General features: G+C 33.7%; 1 protein-coding gene across 15 annotated transcripts in view; it reads left to right on the top strand.

Annotated features, from left to right (window-relative positions):
- The window catches only part of LOC105143170 (uncharacterized), a 440,192-nt gene that overhangs the window by 318,575 nt on the left and 95,183 nt on the right, over window positions 1-26,434 (top strand). For all 15 annotated transcript variants that reach the window (XM_087407269.1, XM_087407271.1, XM_087407270.1 and 12 more), the window contains one exon: window positions 24,079-24,191. In XM_087407269.1, coding sequence (XP_087263395.1) covers window positions 24,079-24,191 — 113 coding nt within the window. The remainder of the gene's footprint in view (window positions 1-24,078; window positions 24,192-26,434) is intronic.

Here is a 26,434-nt window from a genome sequence, read left to right as displayed (position 1 = left end):
TCCGGCAAACGTCAAGTAGCGGATCAAGCTATTACGATAATTTCAAATCGGAATGGGCATATATATTGGCCTTATCGGAGAGGAATAATTTCACCGAGAGAATTGTCGCCCTCAATATCCCCTCTGTCTGCGAGGTTTCCGTCACCAAGATTCGAGCTTATCAGTCCCTTCGTCGCAGACGTTGATAGACGTTGGGCGGAGTACGCCGTTATCGTTATCGCGACAAATCACTAGTCGTCCGATCACTCTGTCGCTACGTATTCCACCGGCACCGCATAATGCCAACACCATTTTTCTCAGTGCGGTAGCGGATATTTTTCTTCATTTTTTCGCGAAGGGGCGACCGGCGTCATCGTTTGCGGCAAGGGATGGTTGACGTTGCTTGGAGGAGCAACTTTAATCCTAACTTGAAAGTGAAGACCTGAGAGCTAAGAAAGAAAGAGAGAGAGGAGGGGGGGAGAGACCGTGCGTTCTTCGCAAAAGCACTAGACGCACGTACACTTTTCTCTACATATCCCCTCTTATCTTACTTCGCTTGAGCGAAGCAAAACATGAAAAAGAAGATATGCCTTCGGTACATACGAGCACCTATGGGTTGCTCCAATGTATCAAAGACTGAGAGAGAAAGAGAGAGAGAGAGAGGGGGGGGGATGAAGGAGAGGGAAAGAGCGAAGCGGAGGGAAGCTGTTCTGCAAGAGACGACAAAGTGCGGATAGAATAGAGTACATACAAGATGTAAGAGGCTACTTAAAAATCGATATCCGCACTCTACCTTACCACCTTAGCTTGACATTTATAGCAATGCGGTTTATGGTAAATACTTTATTCAAGGTAATATCTCTGCGATCGCAGAGCAGCAGTGTTGTGAGTCTGATCTCATAACAGATAAACGGTCGAAATCCCGGTGTGGAGATGAAACATAATTTTAACCATGAGATGTTAACAATTACGAGAATCATTTCTTTTAAAGAAATACCCACATTCTTTTTTATGTCTTTCTAACAAATATGTTTCTTAATTATATAATATATAATACATCTTCCTTGTAATGATAATTATTGTTGTCCTAGAAATCAGTAGTGTATGTATTTACATAGTTTTCAACTGAACATGTCGTAAATATTTTTTCTTATAAAATAAATAAAAATAAATAAAAACTTTTTTAAAAATATCGACACAGCAAACTCACGCTAGGACACACATATGACCGAATACCGAATACCGAACGACTTTGTCGTTAGATAAATAAAAAACTGATTTTTACATATGAAAAAGCTGGCAATTTACTCTCGCTGAATCCACATATCCGTTATTTATCCAGTTACTGATAACAAATCTCCTTCCGGCGAGTATTTGTCACGATCACGAAAATATGATTTGTCGAAGTAAATAGTAAATGTAATATATCATTACAGTTTTTCACACTTTGATTAATAATAAAGTATCCGGTATCCAGTATTATCCGGCACTTTTTTACTATCCAGCCGGATATCATTAATATCCGGAAATATATTCGGTTGAAATTTGATATCATTAGATTGTTGATTTTTTTATCTAGAAATAAGTATGTATATTCATGATACTATAATATCTTATACATTGGCTGCAAAATTACAATCTTTTTCTCTATAGGCTATTTTTTTAGAAGACACTTTATCGGAATTCAGTCGGATATCCGGAAAATATCGAATATCCGATTTGAAGAAATTGTCTCCTCGGATATTCGATCGGATACCGGATATTCAATGTTACATTCGGTCCGAATATCCGATATCGGGCATCCGGTAATTTTACGATCCGATGCATCTCTAGTTATTATTTTTAAGTATTTTTCCTGGTCAATCTTATTTATATAAGTATCTAATTAGAGGTTTAATTTTATCAGATTGATGCTCTTTCAGAAGGAAAGTCTTTCGTAAAATCTGAAGTTTTTAACGCGTAGAATTAATTGCTTATTTTATTTTACTCTGAGCCAAAAAATAATTAACAAAAATTTTTTTCATTCACACGTCTCAATAAAATTATTGAAAAAAAAATGGAAGAAAATAAAGTAATATACATGTTTTTCGATCAAATTATTAAAAAATTGATATTAACAGAATGTCACAACTTGAAGTACGTACATGTTATTGGAGTATAAATTGTATTTACGTATGGACCAAGTGAAAAATGTAAAACGCAATCGTAATATCTTGATTATGAGATAAACAGGATTACTCATATTTGTGTAAACGAAATATAATACAATACAATATAGTCGAAATATGTACATATATTCGTCGCACATGCTGGAGAGAAGTAACTCCGCGGTTAAATAAAACGTAGACGGTTGGAGAACGGAATACAAGGAGCTACTTAAGTAGGTATCGCGGCTGTGTTTCATATCGTCGACGCTTCATAAATACAGAGGACCGCATTTACATCTCGTTGCCGATGATGGCGAGAATGCCCGAAAGAAACGAAGGGCTTGTCTGGCAAACAAGGCCGAAAACGACAAATTGCAGAAATAGCGCGTTTTGCAATAGCAGTCTGATATCGTGGAAAGATACGTACGTTTTCTTTCGGACAATCTTACGTCGACGGCGTGAAAAAGCAAACGCCGTGAAAATACTGTACGGAGTGTACATACGGGAATACATAACGCAGGGGAGATATAAGACGCGACAGAAGGAAGCGATGTTCCTTGTAAGAGGACAACGTGTAGACGACGAAAACGCGAGGATTTGCTTGAGATTTATGATTACTGGCAGCGCTTGCACGGAAATGTAAAGTGCGAGGGTAAATACAAAACACGAATGCAGAGCTGTATAAATAAATATCAGGTAAAAAAAAGTCATCTCCGGAAGCATGATAGCGAACTACACATAAAATATAAAAATGTGCAAACACATACGAACGTAAATATTCATCACTGTCGATAAGTACATATTTAAACTATCATATATATGGAGAATATCCACTAGCTATTACATTATTATTCTTTAGTTACTATATTTAATATCAAGATGTGAATATATATTATGGACAGCTTCTCATATTTCCGGTAACGAAAAAATATCTGAATTTGCTTAATAATTTAAAAAAAAAATAACACAGTAATGCAACGAAATATGTATCATTTATACAATCTGGTTCGCTGAGTAAATGCGACGTGTGATCGATATGATACAAATGTTCAACAGCATGCTTGGCGTCACGGTACGGCCCGTTAAACATGAAACGCGAACAGGACAACCGAAATTTGTACTCAGTGGAAAATATCCGACGATGACGGGGACCACTTGTGAAAGCGCGTATTTCACTTCCATCCACAAAACACACGCGCGGAGAAGGGACGCATTTCGGGGCTGACGCCGCGACCCGGATGTTGAAAGTATAAGACGCTGGGAAGATTCGCGTCTCTGGTACGAGGACAAAGTGCGGATGAAAGAAGAGTGGAATACAAAGTCCTACTTAAGGCATGGCATCCCTCGACCGCAGTGCACGCGGTCCTTTGAGATTTACTTCGCACGTCTAGCTTGGAAGATTTACCTTTTAGAAGTTACCTCAGCGCTCGCACTTAGGGATTCCCGTGTCCTGTGGCGTGATTTAATCGGTGAGCATTAGCATAGTCTTCCTAGATGAACCACGGTAGAGCAGGATAATATTATTAGCGCAACAATCTTGCGTAAAAGAATTTTACATTAACTCTCCGTAGCTAATGGTCTATTTGACTCACTCAGTTATAAATTTCTTTGTTATAAATGTCAAACAATTTTATTTTATTTATGTTACATCTGCAAACTTGGATTATTTTTGTTAAAATACTTAATATTCATTCCTTTTTTTAATACAACTTATATATTATTTTGGTTTCTTAAAATTAATTTGTGCCTTTTAATCAACACGAATCAAACGAGTTAGTAACTGTGTTATAGATTTTATTCTCTCAGCTCCGAAGGATTAAGTGATGTACTTCGAAAGGTAAACGCGCGCCGATTTCTTCAACCTGCATTGAAAACTGAGATTTCATAAAATCTCGGATTTGTTATTACGATAGCTATGAACCTTTCTGGCGATAAATATGTTACTGCTTATAATGAGCCGTCAAAAGATTTTGCAATGATAAATATTCGGAATAGCAAATAGGCAAAGCAAAATCCTTAAAACGAAAAGTACTTAGCTTTTTCTTCTTAAGGCAGCCTTTGACGTTATACTTTTCAAATTCAAAACTCGAAGGCCTGTAGGTTTACAAGAAATTAGCTTGACGGCTTGCAAGCTGATTGAGAGGACAGTAAATTATAATCCCAAAGGCAGTAATTAACTATCTTAGATTCATTTTACCTGAGAAGAACATTCATATATGCATTTATCGTAGAGACTATCTACTCATTTCCAACTAGTTTCGTCTGCGAGAGTGTCACATTTTATGAAATTTTCTTAGATCCGTTTTCTTGAAATAATTTTTAATTGATATCACGTCGGCATGAAATACATGAAAAATGTATAAGTCTACTTTCGTCAAGTACCACATTAAGTAAGTATCAATTCCGTTAAAATAAGTGATCAGTTTTACTTTTATTAAGATTGTGTATTCAATCGATGTGTTAATAAATTAAATTGACATTAAATATAAATTAAATTGTAATTGTAATTAAATGTATTATTAATATTAAAAAAAGAGAAAAATAAAAATAAAGGAATATCGCATTTCTATATTTCCACGTTTAATTTATCGTAGTTATATGTAAGGGATTATTTTATATATATAAAACAGATCATTTAAATAAACATATTATGTTGGAACAAAAGTTCGCAGCATTATTTTTGTATCGCGTCTACAAGTTTTTAAAAAATGTTTTTAAAAAAAGTTTGGAGTAATTATACTATTTGATAAAGTAAAGTTTTAGTTTTAAAAATCTGCTTTTTAATTACGGTATACGATGATTTTTAATAGAGTTTTGGGCAGTCAAAGTCAAAATGCTGCTTTTTATTTATTCCACGATAACTCAGTAACAAAAAATTTAGGTACATTTTTGAAAAACAATTTTTTATAGGGAAATTTTAGCTTTCAAAGTCGAAAACTTTTGCAATCTTTTTCGGCATGTGATAGATTCACGAAGTAAAAAGAAAATTTTTCATTTTATCTAACTCGCAGTTTTCTACATGTAAAAATTACTAAACTCACAGAAACTCAAAAGACATAATAACCTTGTGAAAGTACAGATTTTTAGATGTGAAACCTTTTCTTTTCATTTAAATTTTATTTATTTTTAGCGAAATTACATTTGCTTCTTTGAAGTTATGCTACAAACTTTTGTTCCAACTCAATACATATACATGTATGTATAATGTACATATATAGTATATATATATATATATATGTATACATATATATGTGTACATATATGTGTGTGTGTGTGTGTGTGTGTGTGTGTGTGTGTGTGTGTGTATGTGTGTGTGTATGTGTGTGTGTGTGTGTATATAATATATATAATAATCCCCTGAAGAGATTATTATAACTTAGACGATAATGTAATCAAGCGTTTTTATTTATGACACGATAAATACATATTAGCGAATTTACATTTTAACAAATTCAATTTACCTTGCTTATTAACAGATATAACAATAAAGAAAGTAGAATATTAGGTAATTGAGAATACTTAAATACTTAATAACGCAGTAATTTATGCGTAATAATTGAAAGTAAAGTTATGTATTTGGAGATCTTACATGATTATAATAGTCGAAGTTTCGGCTCCATTCGAATCATCTTCAAGAATGTCAGTATAAATAATTTCGGAATAAAAATTCAGACTCAATTTTTGCTTTATTTTATGTATTAACAGATATAATCACATATAGTTTCACTCTGTAAATACAACTCAGTTTTTAGAGATTTTAAATGAAACACCTAAATTTATTCCCTTCTCTATAGATACGATATTTTTTTTATTAAAAGATATATTATAGATTAATATACATATACGTATGAAAAGATATACAATATGAGATATATAATGTACACATTTTTATTGTATTGGTTTCTTTTTAATTTAAACATATTTCCATAAAATTTAGATAGTATTTTCTTAATTAAATTAAAAAATTTTAAGAGTAACTATTTATCTTCATTGTTATTGACACAAATATTTTTTTAGTAATTTGTTTGTAAATTGAATACAAACCAAATTTGTCATATTTATGTAGTTATTTAGTTACACAAATATATACTGAAAAAACGTGTTTTTGAAATATTAGATATTTTTATACAATAGCAAATACATTGATGATATAATATATATGTGTGTATAACAAAAACCGAAACATGATCTCATATTACGCGTGCATACACACACGCATATACAGGGTATGTCATCAAAATCCGAACAAATCGAACAATTTCTTTAAATAAAATGTTTTTAATGAAAAATTAAATATTACAAAAAATCCTTATGGCACTTGGGGGATCCCTGTAAAGCACAATTATTCGATATATCCTCTATTAGCTTGAATGATGGCCTCTATTCTCAATCTGAAGCGTACACACGCACATTGTCCATGCCAACGAATGCTACCTTAATAGCAGTCCTTAATGACGTCACATTGAGATGTCGAGACTTGTTTGTAACCCTTTCAATTACGCTCCATACGTAATAGTAATCCAAGGGATTTAAATCTGGGCTGTTGTAGGTCAGAATGGAAGCTGAGGCAAACAATTCGGCTTGTCCTGGCAGCCTCAGAGAGCATTTGTCGTATCTTTAATGTGTACGATTTGTATCGAAGATCCTCCTCGGCAATTCAATGCATTGTTGGCTCGCTTACACCAACAATCGATATTAATTTTCAACGATTGCCCTAGGTTATTCGAAATCAATGCTTGAGCCCTTTCAATGATTGTGGGGGCCCTCTTGATGCGTTCTTTCGAATGATTCTTCCTCGTTGGCATACTGAAACCTTCATTGGACTGTCCTAAATATATTTTGCCACAATGTCATAAACGGTTGATCTCGGATATTCAAAGAACCGAATTATTTCCGTTGCTGAGCGCCCAACGCAAAGGCCTTCGATGATCGCAGCTTTTCGATTATACTCCGCATTTGGTTTCAACATCGTGATCATTTTGAGAATATGACTGTTTACTAGAAGCATCAGGCTTTCTCGAACGCCAATAACAACCTTTGGCGGAGGCACAATATAGCGGAAAATTTAAATTGAAATTTGTCCGGATTTTTTGACGCACCCTGTATATATTCGAATATGTAATAAAGATAAGAAAAATTAAAACGTTTGGCGTTTTCTCTTGCAATTTTCATATAAATTCAACTTATCGAGAAACTATAGATTAAAATATATAATAAAAATGTTCATATAAGCTGTAAACATGCTCAGCCAGTAGAAAAGTATTTGTCATCGCCAATATCAAATGAGGAAAAATATCGTTGAGAAAAGATACTACGAGATGTACCGTAAAGCGTTTTTCTCATTTTATAGCCCATCCTATTTCATTTTCCTGTCCACTGTACTGCGGTGTGAAAAAAGTTTAATACCTCTCTAGAGAGATCTTATTTTTCATCACTGTAAAAGTTATTGATCTAAACTTCTACTCGACACGTTTCAAAAATTGTCATCTTAAGATGTAAAAGTTGTGAAGCGCATTAACTTCACAAAAGGAAAGATCCGTGAAGGAGATACTGAGAGAGAAGGAAATTTTTTAATTTTTCATCAAGTAGCGATATTAAGAAGAATCGAAATAGTAAATTAATATGCAAAAATGAAATATAAATGGGCATATTATTTGAATCGAATAAGTCTGCGAGTTTTTACGAATATTCTTTTACTAAATCACGCAAATTGTAATACGCATCTCGTTCACGTACATGCCATTGGCACGTACATATGCTGTAAGTATTAAGAGGGTGTAAACGATTCCAGCACGTAGACGAGCTCATGCACTTAAGGTATTAAGGTAAAGAAGCGACGTTCGTGGAAATTGATATCTGCCACAGATTCAAATATCTCTGAACACTCAATAAATGGATACAATTAATGTTTTGTGAAAATTTAATCAAATTGAAATTAATTTGTATTTTTGATATATATTTCTTTATATCCCCTGCGTATAGTAACAATAAAATAATAACAATTTTTTATTGTTCTTCTATAATTAGCAACCATACATTGACGGCATTGTTTTCGAAATATTCGAATGTTATACTCTCTACATTATTTGGAGTGGAATCTCGCTCTAAAGAGTGAAAATTGAGTTAGCTGAAAAATAATAGCTCAATTATCAATCTTTAAATCATTCTACAAGTTTCAGAGAATATATATATGTATATTCAAGATTTTAATTGTTTTATTTAAATTATTTTGTCGTGATTTTGTTTTATTTTGTTCACGTGATTTAAAAAAAAAATTGATATATCTTCTCAAGGAATCAGTATACTAAAATATAATTTACGGTTGAGAAGTTCTATTTTAACCCATACATCGGAAATCTGTATCTTCTCTCCCAGCAAGATACATCGTAACATAAAATAGTTCGTGCGAAGAAACAATAAAATGTTGCAACGACATTTGCCTGAAATGCGGAAGTTAGTGCTTATGTACAATGTAATCCAAATCATGGCGCCGTTGCCAACAAAACCGTGAGACTTTTTATATTGTATCGACCGTGTTGAATAAGAGAGATAAAATATGTCGAATGATGTGATTTTATATAGATAAGATAAGTGTACGACTGTTATAGGGTTTTCTGCAATAATGTAAAAAAAAGTAATAAAATAATAGAAACATGAAGTAAATAAAGATAATATTTCGCGAGTATTATATATATATTTAGAAGTAGCAATAAGAAAAACGTAAAATATATATTATCTTTTTGTATCACAAGTTATATTTTCTCCTTCGGTTTGATCGATGAAGCTCGACGTTGCAGGATATCTTGGGAGGCATTTTTGCGCTCTAGCGCTTTACAGTTGGGATGCGTCGAATAAAATTTCACGTGGATACAAATAAGCCGCGTATTACTCGTGACATAAGGTAGATGATTGCGCCAGATGGAAGGTCATGGAAAGACTTCCAGGAAAATTTGATTTCGATTTCATATTAACTATTTTCTTGTAAAATCGTTGTAGATAATATGAAGAAAGGATTTAATTTATAATAAAATATAATACGGATTCAACGTCATGCTCGGAAATAATATATATAAATAATAATAATTGCATCCGAAAATATAGAATTAAAGCAGAAAAGAGAGATAATATTCGAGAGATAATTTTGAAAGTTTCGCACAAACTAAAAGTATAATTTAGATTTCAGCAAATTTGCATTGTATCGCTGTGAAATGTGAATCTTTTGCAACGTGATATTTAATACTCTTTTAATTCTCATCACATGTGCCTTTCTATTTTCACACAGTTGTTTATTAAATAAATGAATGAATTAATCCTTTTATTCCTGTACTAAAATCTTTTTCATTACGATTTCATATGATGAAAAAAATTTTTTGCTCGTTAACGTTTGCCAGATTGGTAAGTACAGTTGTTTGTTTTTGACACACACACGCACGCACAGGAAAAATAATTCATCGTACGAGAATACTGTATAGTCTTGCGAGTATACATACGGGAACTCAACAATAGAATTCATAGGTTCATATAAAACCGCCGCGGGCTGCATTTCGCAAAACACATTCGCAACGTGAAAGAGCGCTCGCCTATACACAGATCACTCAGTAATATTTCTCCGAAGGCGGCGGTGGAGCGAAAGTAATTAACAGTATTCAATGATCGACAATATTTAATAATCGTGTTACTTGCTATTGTAAACGTTTTTTTTTCGCGTATGCGAATAAGAAAATATTTTTTTGAGAGAAAAAGATCATTTTCTTACACTACATAGAAGTTTATTGATATTTTAGGAATTGGAAAATTACTTTATAAAAGTAACTAGTTACTGTTAATTTACTTAAAAAGCAACGATTTGTTACTTTTCCGTTACTTTCTTAATGCTAAAACAAATCTAAAACATTTTATAATACTTTTTATTTAAATATAAATAATAAAAGTAATAAAAAACAACGATACTAGATCGATATGTAAAAATACAACAAAGAAGGAAAATACTTTTTTGATTTGAGTTAAGCCTTGTATATAGTAATATTTCAAAGTGAATTTATATATATATATATATATATATATATATATATATTCAGTTTTACAAACCACACGCCGATTAAATTTTCGGTCTTGAAATACAATCCGGCTGGGATAATATTTTTCACAATAAAAATTTGTAGTTCATGGCATCACTTGCACCAAATTTAAAGATTGGTATTCATAAAGTTTCTTATATTGATACAACTGATTGGTTTGTAGCATCTTAAGACATCATAAATCAATTACAGAATCGTAGAATCTTCAGACATTACCTAAAACGATCTTGTAATAAGAATGAATTATGAATACCGGCCAAAGATTGAAGATTGAATATATAAATAATTATGTCATTAATAATTTCAAATCTAAAAAGTAACAATAAAAGCAAGTATAAAATATGTTATCGTTACTTAAACAAATATAATTATGTTACCGTTATAGTTGCTTGTTACAAGTAACAAATTACTTTTAATCCCTTTATAATAGTTAGTAGAATAATTTTTCATCTTTCATATTTATAGCTTTTTTCGTACAAGAAATTATCAGAACTATACAATATGTGCTTTTTTCGGGTTGCTTTTATGTGCATGTATTGATATAATTTACCATGAAATTATATTATTGAATATAGACATGCTCGTTTTATTTTGGAGTTAACTATGATCAAACGAAAGGCCGCGGCTTGTAACAAACAAAGTGGAATATCTGTTGCAATACAGATAGAACAGCCGGAAGCTTGTCGAGTACATTTTTACTTGGTCTACCGCACAAATTAAAAATTTCGTTTGTGTTTTAACGAACGGGCTGACCCGTGGCGCACAATATTCGTCACGTTTCATGATAACGCAGTAGAATAATTGTAAAAAATAATGTTGTGTGGAGAAACGCGTATAATAATTCTGTAAATTTTGAAATATTTACTTTCGTTGTATTATACTTTATCCCTATAAAGTTTAAAATAATACGAATCTCGCTTCTGTCAATTTGCAAATTTAAATTCGCAAAACTCAATTGCAGAGATAACAATGCAGTAGGGAATTCTCGTAAAAAAACAAGAATAAATAAATCCATGTTTCATCGCGCACTTGGTTTCAATTAACGATATTAATTAATATCGACAATCGCGTAGTTTGATAACGAATCTACAACCGCCGAAGGCAGTCGCCGATAAGCGGCGAATCCGCCAAATTTCCGATGCACTTGCTGAAAGGCACTCCGCGCCGTACCTTCGCACATGCACAACGTAATTACTTGCGAAACCGCAACCGCGATAGCGCCTGAGTATCGCCCGTTGGCGTCTTTCCCGCACCTCCATTAAAGGTCGTGTTATTGTCCATCGAGAATCGACTCCGTAAGTGGGCCATGCTGAAGGCGCGAAGCGGTTGACAGGGTGTCGATAACCCCCGTGGCGGAGGAAATGGAAAGGGATCGACAATCGGACTCGTAGAATCTCGATAATATCGCCCTTTCTACGGCAAGGCATTGATCGAGGACGAGATAGTTCCAGGGTCGTCGGAGAGGACGAGCGAGTTAAGTTAGATGCACTCCCCACGGACATTCTAGTTTTCCCATCGTAATGCCAATCCTCTCCTTTCTCATCTGCGAACCGCAACTACTGACATCTCGATTTTCAAGAGCGTCACTCGGACGTGATTATATTAAACCGGAGTGGAATTCTCTCAAATTCCGATGAGCCGCCACGGGCCTTCATGATTTACCTCGAGATTTCGCGCGGAATTTGAGTATTACGAGGAAAAACGTGAATTAATTAAGCTCGTCGAGGACAAGCTTACTCGAGTCTGCCGTCCTCGTAGTATCATAATATAAGATGATCATAATTTTTGATGGCCCGCGTCATTACGGAAATTTACCGCCGAAGGTAACGACGCTGCTTCAAACGGAATTAAATAATCCGCATACTTTCATTCTACAGTTTCTAAGCGATAGGAATGTTTCATTTGATGATAAACGATATGAATGGAGAACGGCTTTGTTAAATCAGCCTTTGAATTAAAATTTAATTTTAATTAAAACACCTTCTCATTGCTTGGATTACTTTTTGATACAATTATAATATTGTATATTTTTTCATTAAAAATAGTGATTTTTATTCATTTAAAACAGGTAACCTAGAGAGAGAGAGAGAGAGAGATTTTTTAAAAATAAAGATTTAATCAGTAAAAAGCTACATGTACATACATACATATATGTGTATGTAATAAGTTCTAAAAGTTTCCGATATGAAAGTATAAAACTTGATAAAATGAAATAACTGTTTTTATTTTTCAGTATAATCACCCTTTATTTCAATATATTTTTGAAGAATAATATAAATTTTTCTATACCACTAAAAATATATCTGAATTTTTATTCTTAAAATGATTTAACATTGCAGAGATTACTTTTTTTTGTGTAGAAAAATTAATTCATTGTTTTAAAAAATTGAAGTAAAAGGTGATTGAAAAGTAAAGAGTATTAAAAAATAAAATCGATGCAAAATCATTTCATTTTATTATCTTTTTTATATTCTTGTGTCAAAACTTTTAGACCTTACTACATACATTCACAATAACTGAAATGTATGCTTCAAATTTTAAATGTTCAAATACATTGTACTCTTATTTATATTATTTACGCGGACGTGTCACCTATATTTCCTGTAAACGATACGAAGCACGTATTACTTAAATTTCATCATGGCATATTGGAACTTTAAATAGATTGGCGCTATTTTACATTGCAAATATCGAAACGGCTCATGTGAGATAAGCGACGGTCTGATTTACTCGATGCAGAAAACCGATCCAGCGATTTTCTCGAACTACAATCTCTCCCCTTTTCTCTTTCTTTCTGTTTCTTTCTCCCTTTTTAGCATCAGCAATAACACGTCCACTACCTATATTCACGCAGGGAATTTCGTTTGCCGAGAAATTTTATTTTCCGTTGTTCGACGCGATCGAAATGCAAACTCTTGTCGCCGTTTCTGGCATCGCATCGGTACTTCCGGTTCGCTCAGCGAGACGCGTTATGCACATACATACGTGATTCTTCTCCACGATATGGATTTACGGTAACACCGAGGAGGAAGAAGCATTCAGACATGCCCAATGTCGTAGTTCCCCGTTTTTTTATTCCTGAGTTTCTCGCGTGCCTCCACGCTCCCTAATACGCTTTTATGTTTATACGGACTGCTTTTACACTTCCTTAGTTCAACATATCACGTCGAAATAAGACTTCTCTATAACATTGAAATAAGAATACGTCATGAGATAAAAATATATATGACATTTATAGAAATTTAATCAGGTTAATTAAATCAAGTTTTCAAATAGAAAAAATTAACCGACTTATACCGTTGTCAATTTCAAATTAATAATTTATAAATGATGAATTAAATTATTCTTGAGATCCTATCTTTGAAATAAAAATATAAGATAGGATCAAGAATAATTTAATGGATGAATTAAATTATATATTCTTGATTTTAACTTTGAAATAAAATTTCAGATAAAAAGACAAGATTAAGAATAACTTAATTCGTCTTAATTAAATTATTTACAAAGATAAACATTAAATAAAAATAGAAGATATACAGGGTGGGCCATCTATTGGTACGTTTTTGAATTTCGTCGTATGGCAACACCGAACGAGCTACAGACCCGAAATTTTGACAGTTTATTAGTCATACCGTCCGCGGCACGAAACAACATGTTTTCTCTTGAAGAGCGTTTTGAAATTTTAAAAACTTATTTTCAAAGTCAGTGCTGTGTCGCCGAAACTGTACGAATTTTGAAAAGAAATATGGGTCGTGATAGAGCACCCACCGAAGGAGCTATACGCAAATTGGTGAGGAAAGTTCGTGAGAAAGGGATGTTAGTGGATGACAGAAGTGGTCCCAGAGCTCGGACAGTGCGCACATCCGAGAATATTGAGGCTGTGGCCCAAAGTGTGAGACAATTCCAGCTTTGAAAAACAATATTACGACTGTTTTGAGTGAAATTGGCGCCGAGGTAGTCCAAAATGTCATTAATAATTGGGGTGACCGAATGGCATACTGTAAGGCCAGTAGAGGGAGCCACATGAACGAAATCGTTTTTCATTCTTGACGCGGATACTTTTAGCTTCACAACAAAAAAAAAATTAATAAAAAATATCAATGTATGCTCATTTGATCGCATTTTTAAAAACGTACCAATAGATGGCCCACCCTGTAGAAGAATATGTCTCGACTATTTTTTTTTATCTTGCACAAATTAGCATAATTAAATTTATAATTCGTATAATTGATCGACAACTAAAGTGCAACTAAACCGAACAATCGACGTTATTCGCATCGTGTAAGATGGCGCAAATTTGCGCTTGTATTTAAGTTTGCACAAACGCACAAAGACAGTTACGTCATGTTTATATTCGGGGAGCGTTTCTAGAACTTCAGGAAAATATTTTAGTATTTGCGTTTCTCCCCCGCTTGGCGAAGGGGTTGGGGTGGTTGGGGAGGGGGGAAGGGTCAAGGGGGATGGAGGCAACGGCGCATAAGCGTCTCTCTTTCGATCGCGCGCACTCGCTTCGATGCTTACATTCGTCTGGAAATATATAGTTACGCCAAAGGGAACGTTTATCCACACGCAATGTGAGATTCTCCCAAGGAAACATGGATTTGCAAGTGTGCTATATCGCATGCGAGCGCGAAGAAGCTTTCTGACAGGGCCCCTTCTTTAACCTTGCTGCTTCGTCTGCGCAAACACACATCTTCCCGTTTTCTCCTTCGTTTGCTTTATAGAACGCTTTTCGATCGCCTTTTATTTCTTTTTTTCTTTCCCCTTCCTTTCTTTATCTCTCTTTTTTTTCCAAGTTGCCGCAAGGCTTTATCGATTTTACAAGGTTGAAAGTAACGGAAATGTCGAGGGGATAAATCCCTTGTGCAAATAATAACGCGAAATAATTTTTGTCGTGTTGTCGATATTTGTTAACAACATTACCGTTGAATATGAATAGGTGTGTTTTGTTTGAAATTAAGTTAATTGATCTATTTATTATCGGTTACGGATTATTTGTTTAGTGATTTCAACTTGGATGGTGCTTTGACCGCAAGATATATAGTGAATCTCGCAACAATGTGATTAAAAGTAGAGATCGCTGTATCGCGTAGCAATATATCATGCCTCGAAGCATCCGCAGAGAACCATGCGGAATATAATCTTCATGCCCTTCGTATCAAAGGATCCTTCTCGACGTGAAATACGTTCTTTCCGCAAAAGTTATTGATTCATCCTCTACGCGATCTGTGTATGGAAAACGGATTTCGGCGATAAGATGTAGCGTGCACTCGACAATACGAGTTACTTTAGAAAAAGCAATCGTCCAAAGTGCCGAAGTTATACGTCATTTATGGAAGAACTTATTCGCCAACCAATCGACTGATTGACTGACTTCGCATGTTCGCACGCTTGTCTTTCGAGCTTAGTCTCGTCGTCACTCTTAACGTTTTACATGTCTTTTGCAACGTCAGATCGGCGAGTGCCTACGCTTTCTCGCATTCAAGCTATGCACATACATTTGCCATGAGGCAATACGATTCGACGAAGGATGAAGAAACGTTTCGACGAAGCTGCCAGATCCCCAGTCTCTCGCTATTTCTTTCTTTCTCACGCTCTTGTTGCCTCCATCGGCTTTAGAATGTCTCGCACGCTTCTTCGCTTCGTTTATTTCCTTTACATCCGGCACGACTTTCGATCCGCGACTTTTACTTTGCCATGCCAAGCGGCTGTCGAAGTGTTTTGTAATCCCGGAAAAGACGTGCCCCGCGAGAAAATTGATTTTACACCCGGGCGCACGTTCTGTCATGTTCTAAAATGCATCCAGCATCTTCGAGGATGGTAGATAGTGATCCTTTTCACGCCTGTCGAATTTTCTCGAATCTGAGTTATAATGTATTGATTATAACATTGGCTAGTGATTCAGTAACATGTTAAACCAACAAAATTGTAATATTATTTGAAAAAATTTACAAGTTAAAAGAAACCATCTTTTCGAGAACTGAAGATACAGTTACTATACTGTTATAAAAATTAGAAAGTTTCATTTTGAGTTCTCCAATATTAGATTTTTTTTACTTATAGAGTTTCTTAAATAACCGATTCAAATTTTATTTTAGCATACTAACAAAGAAATCATTAAAAAATTTTACATTTAAAGAACATTACATCGAAGTACACAAGAATATACTTAATCGTACGTATAAATTTTAATAATTAGAAATTATTATTTTTTTTTTGTTAGATGATTGACATCATTTAGAATTGAATCTTTAAAGAGAGTAAACATTTCGTAGAATTATAAAAAATTAATAGAATAAAAGATAAGATTTGTTTCCAAATTTTCTTTGACTTAAGCGAAGTAACGAGCAAATGATTTTATCTGCTTCGTTATTGCAATATTTAGAAAATTGAATCTTTTTAATCACACTAATATTGCCATGTAAAATGCATTCATCTATAGTTAATGAAGAACGAGACCACAGGGCGCATATGCAATATTTATTATCAACCTCATGCTGTTTGAACCATTCAACCGTACTCTCAATTACCAGCAAATTTCATGTGGTTGCGGTACTGTAGGGTATTCGCAAATCGCATGTACATAGTTAAACACAAAATTTTTAAAAACTTTTGAGGTAAAAAAATTAGGTTCTCAAATATGTTAATAAAACGTGTATCGCTCATTTGTTAAAACATAATTAAAAAATTGTCGTTTTTGTTTGCAGATGAGCCGGAATATAAAGAAAAAATATACTTTAAAAATATATACTTTTATTCCTTTATAATCAGTTACCAAAATTGCATTTTAAAATTAATTATTACGAAAATTTAATGATTCAAAATGTTCAAATTTGTTTTCTGGAAAGCTTTTTTTTTTAATTGTTCCGTTTTTGTCAGTAATCTATATAAATAAATAAATAAGTAAATATATATATATACACATTATATATACACACACATATGAATATATGTATATATGTTATATATTTCTTTTACTAATTGAGAAACATAAAATTATATGTACACTTATAATTTCAGACATATATTTTAAAATTTGTAATACTTTGAAGCGTAAAGTGCAAAATTAAGTACCGACAGCCAGACCTGCTATAATTATTGCATGTAAACTTGCTTTTTTTGCAAAATTCGAAATATGAAACCATCAAACATCTTTTAATTACGCGTGTACAAGGACACACGTGTGTCATGAAACTATGTTTTAATGGCACAGCATACTTCTCAAAACTGTCGCAATATGCCAGTGATCGAAATTCGTGATAAATGCCACATCAATTCGTTAAAAATTTCAGAGCTGCACACTTCAGTCGAATTAAGTGTTTTCACGTAAAAGCCATTTAAATCGCGATTATATGCGCAAAGTCCCCGGCGCGTTTGTTAGAATGCGCATATACTAAACAGAATGAAATTTAGTTGGCCAATTACCAAGATAATAAGCTTTGAAAATTAAGCATAATAACCGGCTGGTTTGGCTCGCGAAAGGATTATCAATGCAAATGAAATCAATAAGCGGATGAACGAAAGGTTGGCCGAATTGCGCATGGTTCACCGAGCTGTGCGCCGCTGTTGCGAGAGAATTTAATCATGATACTTGTCCATGATACTTAATATTTGTGTTCACTAATTGCCACGCATCATATATATCCGCAATTCATTTTCCCTACATTACGTTATTGTCTCTTATCCGTTGCGCGCTATATTTTCGCTTCGTCACTTTTATCTCATTTTTCTGCATTACATTTTCACTTGATCATTACCCCGCTCGCTCGCAACTATATTTTACGGACGAGAACTAAATTTAATGTTGTTAAAAGTGTTTCCTCATTGTCACGGATCGTCGTTGTTTCCTACATATGTGGGATTTGAGCGAATTTCCTGTTTGCGATATCTTTTCCTCAGTTAGGACGAGACGATATAAGACTTTGAGAGTAGCGCAAATACAGTGCCCAGGGAAAAGTTTATTTTCGAAGGTTTCCAACACGATCGGAATTCGGATCAGATCGTGGGAAGAAGTTCGTTACTGTAACGAACCAGCAAACCTTTTACCGGACCCGTGCGCGCCCGACTCCTTAATTTTGTTCTCCAAGTAAAGAAGCGTCGAGTCTGTTATTGGGCAAATCCACATACACACATACACACACACACACACACACACACACACACACACACGTGAGCGCGCGTTTGCAATGAACAGGCACAAACTTCTTTAAACGGGCGACTGTATGAGCGTGAAAAATATACTTTTTAAGTGCCAAACTTCGCTATTAACTAGCCCTTTTCGGGTGATTTCGCAAAACTTTCGAATATTGGTTTCGAAGAAATTGTTCATCTACTTCGCAAAAAGTTTTCGCGACAGCGTGACTAAACTTCTAAGGCATAAACATATAACGCATAAATAGATATTATGTAAATTGAGATATCTGCTTAACGTAGTTTTTCAAATAAGATAAAGAGAAGCATATTGTTTGCAATCCCATTTGCTTTATTGAAAGAATCGACTGTTATACATGATCTTTTTATGGAAAGATCAATTTATATTTGCTTAAATATTATTACACGTTCATTTGCTACAACGATGACGTAACTAGTAAAACAGAGTTTTCCTGAAAATAAGTTTGAATCGTTAAAATTAATTAATTTTAATGAATAAGATTAAAATTAATTAATTTTACATCATTAAAATTTTGTATTAATTTTATTATGCAATTAATTTTAAAATGCAATTTTAGTGTAAGAACTGATTGTGGAGAAATAAAAATATGTTCTTTTAAAATATGTTTTTCCTTTTTTCTTTATGTTTGTCTATATTATCTAGAAATAGAAGTATTACCTGGCGCTAGAATTGAAAAATTGATTTACCGAACTTTTGTCCAGAGACAAAGACGTTCCATTGATTGATAAAATGACTATATTTATTGAGGCATAATTTGAGAGTACTCTTATTTTTTAGCATTGTACTTCCTATTTGGGAGAAAACACTGTTTTTATACTTTTCTACAAGCAACTAAAAAAAAACTTCTTAGTGTATGTATGTTGTAACAAATAAGCATGTGCAAACGGTTTTTTTGCTTTTCTTATTATTATTGTACATTAGATATGAACGATTGATTAATACATACGGAAGAAAAGTACATCTCTCTCATTCGAGTGTACTATATTTATATATTTTTCATTCTCTTCAGGAATAAAACGTCTTCTATTTCTTTCCCTGTATGTAGTTAAGAGCTCAGTGGCTTCGTTTCCAACGTTTTTGTTGCAGACAGAAGTTTGCATCTAAGCTTCATTAAATATAAAAGAATAAATGCACGTATTTCCGTAAACTTTACAAATATTTTCTAGAAACATAATATGTTTCGCAATAATCCAACCGAAAATCCAACGTATAAATTTTGAACAACGCGGATTTTACTTTATTCATTTTATTCTCATTCATAAAAATTAATGTTTGATAGAATATAGATCGTATAAAGAATTGTAGAATGTTCTTTGGCTTTAACAGGAATCAGCATTGAGCAGTAAAAATTTGCATTATAATTTTTGTACTATCATCGAGAAGTTTTTCTCGTACTTCACGAGATCTTTTGAAATGTAAGATCTTTGCAATAACAGAAAGAAGATTCTCGGTAAATACACTGACGCTTAAATAAACTTAGTACGAAAACATCATAAAATTACAATGGAATTAAAAGTACGCGATGATCGCTTAAATTGAATTTTAATAGTTTTCAAACTATTATGCTCAATGCTGTAAAAATTATGTAATCTCATACTTTTAACTAAAAAGTAACTTGGGATTTTTATTGTGAGATATTTCTTTAAAATATCCATCTCATAATGTAACTCGTAGTTTATCGTCCACAATTAAAATCTCTTGCGGATAAAATTCTAGCGTATTCCGGCAGGACGGAAATTTTCTTCGAGTCGCGAACAAATTCTATGCTTATGAAATCCTCGAAGGTTCGCTCACTTCATGGAACTTTACAAGTCTCATCTCACGGTTCTCGCTGGCATCTGCGTAGAAATTTACGCGCGGTTTCGCCATAACGTGGCTATCGATTCGGCCCGTCTACGGGAATAACCTGCTTTAATGGCATACTGAATCGGTTTAACGTCTCGATAGATGCCGAAAAGGATTTCGCCCTCACGAGGAACGCCGTCGACGCTTTCGTCTAATGCTTTCCAAAATTTGCATCCTAATCTTTGTAAACCCCGCAGGGATTACCACCGCCGTCTTCTTTCATCGTCTCAAGGATTTGCTTAACCTCGGCTTTCTTTGAGAGACGTTCTACCGCGATCAATATAATATTTTACAGAATCTCCCTGCATGCCTTGTAACACAAAAAATATATTAAGAATATATATATTACATTTACATTGAGATATCTAGATTTAATTTATAAATATAGAATTCGTAAGTTTATAGCGCTCTTTATTATATTATTTATTATAATATTTATTATAATAAATCATATATCTCTTAATATTAGAAGTAACAATGTTTTTTATTCTTTAAAAAGATCAAGTGAATATTACTATGAAAATAAAGAAAGTGATAAAAAACTAAATATTTTATTAATATAAAGGATAATTATTGAAAAATAAAAAAAAAATTTAACTCCATTTTTTATACAATTTATTAAAGAAATAAAATATTAATATAAAAAATAAAAACGTAATCGTTCGGTAGGTACTTCTAGTTAATTACACGGGAAAAATTAATAATCGACATACAGTAATTGCACACATTGTTAATAGTAGACATTAATGGCAAAAAGATCATTATAAATCGTACATAGGCCAAGCGACGTCTAATGAGTTATACAAAATTATATAAAATTATATAAGTTCGAAAGTCAATTAATCAGAAAATTATCATAAATGTCAGTGATATTATTGGCACTTAGAAACGTCGCAAGTTTCGGAACGTATCGTGAAGGGGTAGCTGCTAGATTGGCCGCTAATCAAATACATAGACGAGGGTAGAAGATTTATTGTAAGTAAATACAATTAGGAGTTACGAGTGCCTTCGAGTAACCTTTGGCCCCAGCTGACGCTAACCCAACTACAGCGAACCTGACCTAACTAAATAATCGAATTAGAGGCGCCTTCTACCGCGATAGCATTCTCCCTCCCCCTCTGTGCTACCAAGTCCATTTCTCGTCTTCTCCTCATCCGCTTCTAACTTACATTCGACACGATCCCCTGACCGTATTCGCAGAATTGGTCCGAGGACAGTAAATTAACTGTGGCTTAGCGATGGATCCGATTTCTCAGGTATTGCAACGGTTGTTCGTCGACACGATCTTCGCAGTCGAAGTTTGAATGGGAAATTAGAGGATATCGATAAACGTAAGAGATCTTTAAGAGCACCTGCGAGATACCGTAAATTGCTAATATAAATTTACTTATCGCTAAACATGTATAGGCAAAAAGATACATTAAAAAATATGTTGAGTTTTATCACTTGTTTTATTACACTTTAGGATAATTAAAATGTTAAGATATTGGAATGAAACTCTAATTTATTATATGAAATTATATGTATTTACAAAAATGGTAAAAACAATTGATTTATCCTTGAAAAATTAATTGTCGAATTATTTACTCGGAACTTGTTATCAAAATTTGCAAATATGTACTTTAACTATAACATCTTCTCTTTAAAATATAGATATATAAGTGTATTTACTATTATACTGCTCAGGATGTTCTCAGGATATTCTTGATTCTTGAGTATTACGTGTCGCGCATGCAGTTACTTCTACTACTAGATTTGTCGCAATATATGATTATTATTTATAATTCTATATTATTTTACACTCAAAATAATATGTTTTTAGTGTAAAATTATTTTTTATCTATCAGAAAAGTATAAAAGAAATTATTGTTTTATTTAAAATTTGTCTCATGCTTTAATATTTGACAATTGAGTTTGCGTATATAATTTCGTATATATTGATTAAATTTTTAAAACTTTTAACTTGGATTACTCATTCCTATGAAGAAATAAAAGAATATCGCTTTTCCATAATCCTCCTCGACGAGAATAAGTATTGCTTTGTCTGCTGACAAATTCGTATGCACGATGTTTCTCACAAAGTGCGAAGTTTCTTCGTGACGAAGTTGGGATATCGATACTCAGCGATTCGACGAAACACTACACTCTGTCTGCTTTCTAAACAACTTTCGAGCACGACAAACGATCCCTTCGATTCCCGATCGACGTCTGATCAATCTCGACGAAACATCGCGCTTTCTTTGAGAACGCGACTCCTCGCGTTGAAAATATATACAACTTCTCTCTTCGTTCCAGAAAGTTTCCGAGCTTACAACCGCTCATGATAACGAAACTTTCGTTTGTCCGAGTTTCTCGTGAGGAATTCGCATTTTGTGCAATGACATATTGACACGCATATCAAATACAGACTTGTTCTAAGTTTATAACATCTCTCATATATGTTCCCCATCATTTCGGAGATTAATTAAATGACGATAGAATTTTTTGGTACAATCAAAATTAAATAATCTTCCATCTGCAATTATATATATTTTTACTTCTTCTCTCTAATCTTTTTTATCCAGTCCAAGTTGTTTTACTATATTGAGAAAAAATATCCTAATTTCAAATAAATATTTGAATAGTACCAACTAAATATTTATTAAATATAAATATGTATATATTTTGTACAAAAAACATTTATTTGATTTAACAATTACTTCTTTTTATTAAGCAAATATTCATTTATTGTAAGTAAATGTTTAGTTGTGGCAGTCAAATAAATATTTATTTAAATTTAAGTTATTTTTTTCTCAGTATATTCTAAACTTTTAAAAAATGTGAAAAAATTCAGAATTATACTTTTCAACATTCCTATTACATTATCAAATAATAGTTTCTCGGTTATTTTAGTAGGGGAAATTGGACTTTGCCCTTTCTTTATTTCAAAGAAATTTGAAAGTAAAATATCGCATGTGCTGAAAAAAGACTCAGATTGTAAAAGGATTAAGCAGAAAATTTGCGGAATTTTCGTTATGTAGAAAGAAAATAAAAGATAATAATTAATAAATAAACTGTTTATTTATCAATTATTATATTTATCTTTTATTTTATTTTATTATTTTGGGCTATTATGAATAATATCAAGAAATCTGCACTGGAAAAAGAATTCAGTTATATTAATTGGAATTCCGGCTGAAAATGGATAAATCAGAATTTTTTTATTAATTCTATTATAATTATAGTTGAAATAATCAGAATTGATTGATATAAGAATCTTCTGTCTATTTTCAGAAATTTTTCTCAAAAATTTTTCTCAATGTATCATTTACAGATTGCGGATAACGCAAACAGATAAGCGATCGTTGATTTATAATGGCTGGCAAATGGCTACGTCACCGCACATTCATCGCGAATTATTCGTTTTATATCCGTCGAATTTCTTGAAGCCCGCTTGAAAGGCTCTTTTTATTGGCGGGCTATCGGTGAAACCGCGCCACGTCCGATAAGGGCAGCCCGTCAATAAAAGCGCATCGGTGATTTACGAGCCGTATGCGGAATGATGACAAAAACAACACCGCAATAAATTGCGCGAGTACATCGCGGCCCCTGCAGGTTATTTGCTGTATATCACTTTGAAAGAATCCGTAAATTTGCCTGCTGCGCACCAAGATCCTGTCGTAAATACCGTGATCGTAGTATAGGTCGACGCATAGCGAGGCGGACGGCAGGCTCGCGCGACGTAGCGTAGGTAGACTCCTAGTAATTTATCACGCTAACGTTTTCTTTTATTGTCGCAAGCGCAACGCATAAAAGCCGGTGCCGGTTACGTGCGCATACGAAGTGGACGCTAACATGTGAAATGCGTGTGTTTCAGGATAAACGAGAACACAACACGGTCCCAGTTCCTGGCCTACTTCAGCTTCTCGTCCAAAGCGAGCACGTCCGTCGGCTGGCCGGTGAGGGGCGGACATCCGGTTAACAATACGGGTAAGATGTTTAGCTCGCTTTTGTGATGAAAAATGAAATTATGTTACGTTCTAACGCTTAGCTTCCGGACGTACATTTTCCATTTGAATTTCACAGAGCGCATTACTCAACGCTGACAACTTTAGCAACTAAATTCTAGCGGTGCCAGAAAACTGATTTTCTGTAGTATTATCTGCAATTATTCGAAATATAATGAAATGACTGTTTAAAATTGCTAAATTTAAACGTTCTTTGTCACATTATGAGAACAATATATTTAAGTATGATATACTTAGCCCAACTTGATTGCTTATATCTTTCATAAAAATAAATATATTATGAAAAAAAATTGTTTTGAATCGAATCATCAAACATTAAGGAATATAATGGTATCAAATGTATGTATCTTTATTAATAAAAAAAATTATAAGCAATAGAGAAACGTTGGAAAAAGAAAGCCGATATGCTATATTCACATGGAAAGAATAATTTTGCTGAAATATCTAAAAATTTAGCTAAATATTGAGCTGAATAATTTTGTTAGTTTATCAAAATATTTATGTAAAAAACTCAAACATGATATGCAAACAATTTTAATATTCCAGCAATGAGCATCCTACATAATTATTTTGGTAGCCAACACAAATCTTTTTTTAATTGAAAAGAATCAACTTTAAGATTCAACACAGGAAATTGTTACAATTTATTTATTATATATTAATAATAATTATACGTTTTAACCCATGATTAAGATCCTCTTCAATAATTACAATAAAACAATGGTTAAGATTTCTACATCTAGTTGACAAAAACGAGATAGTTGATTTAGTTAATAACGCTATACAATGCAAGATTTTTTCAAATTTATATCTAGCTAAATTTTTAAATACTTCAGCAAAACCGTTCTTCTGCGCACAAAAGTTAATAGCTGGAGAAAAAAAATTAACATCTTGAGTATTTTGTTTTACATGTTTTGATGTCAATGAAATTGTTTTGGATCTCATGTTATCGCGAAACCGATAACGTGCTTAAAGTCACGAGGCAATCACGAAAGCGGTGATCTGTTGAACAAGTGAGATTATGGTGCTACGTAAACTTGGTCGCCTGGTTGCTCTCGTTGCACGTCCTGTTTCGGACCGCTCCTATCATAGACTATTGCTCAAACTACACGCCAACAACCTAGTTCACTATCGGCTCCCCCATGACGGTAACTTCATCTTCCTGTAAATTACACCCCTGTGGTGTGGTTTATCACGCGGAATGTTCAACTGCACAGGCAATCTACGTAGATAGCGTTCTTCTTAACACCCTCGTGACAAATTTACGCGAACTGACAAAAGTAGAGTTTTCTGATACCATTATGAGCACGCAACTACCCGCACGCGTTGCCTTTTTCCACGTGGGAACGAAAAGCGAAGCATTTTCCGAGATTCTCAGAGTAAATAAAACTTTTCCCGCAATATTTTTTCGAATCTAACAGAAGCGGGTACATATCCCCTCGTGAATTAGAGGAGCAATTTTATTCGAATCTTTCCAAAAGCCGCGTGGAAACAAACTATTTAACTAACTTTCTAAAGCGTAAACCTTGCAGCATGTTCGCAAATTATCGATGCACGTTTTGCATGTAAAATTGAGTTACGCGTTAACCTTGGTTCCCTACTCGATTAAAGCATACGTTGGTGAACGTTCGTCAAGCCTCCAGTGTGTGTCTTCTCTAAAATTCACAACGAAAAATCAGAAGCGCGACGAAAAAGGCGAAAAATGAAGAAAGAAGGATAACTAGTTTGTAACGTCAGTTTTGTATACATTACGTATTCTTCTTTCGCGATGCGAAAATTAGAATTAGAACCAGATGAAACGTTGGAACGGCGTAGTTTTCGGACGTTCTCGTCCACGATGACAATTTTAGGATCGGCAGAGATGGAAATCGTGAATAGTGAATGAACGCTGCAGGAAAAGGAGTGGCCAGAACGTGCGAATTTATTTGCATGAGCAACGCGAAGAGGTAATTTCTCCCTCTAGTTAGTGCGAAAATTATACGAGCTTAAGTGCGAACCGGTACGCGCTTTAAGCGAAGGAGGGAACGACGAACCGCATTTGGCTCTCCCAAGCCATTTAGCTATCGAAAGTGTTAGTAATCGAAAGCGTTAACGGGCTGAATCTCGAATATCGATCTTTCTCGGGCACGATTGTGCAATCTCTATCTTTAAAGGCGACGGTTTTCTAATCTTTATTGTAATCGATGCTTCTCTGTACAATTCTAG

This window comes from Acromyrmex echinatior, chromosome 6, assembly GCF_024713525.1.
Source record: "Acromyrmex echinatior isolate Ae372 chromosome 6, ASM2471352v2, whole genome shotgun sequence".
NCBI classification, from domain to species: Eukaryota; Metazoa; Arthropoda; class Insecta; order Hymenoptera; family Formicidae; genus Acromyrmex; species Acromyrmex echinatior.
This window is presented reverse-complemented; position numbering and strand designations above follow the sequence as displayed.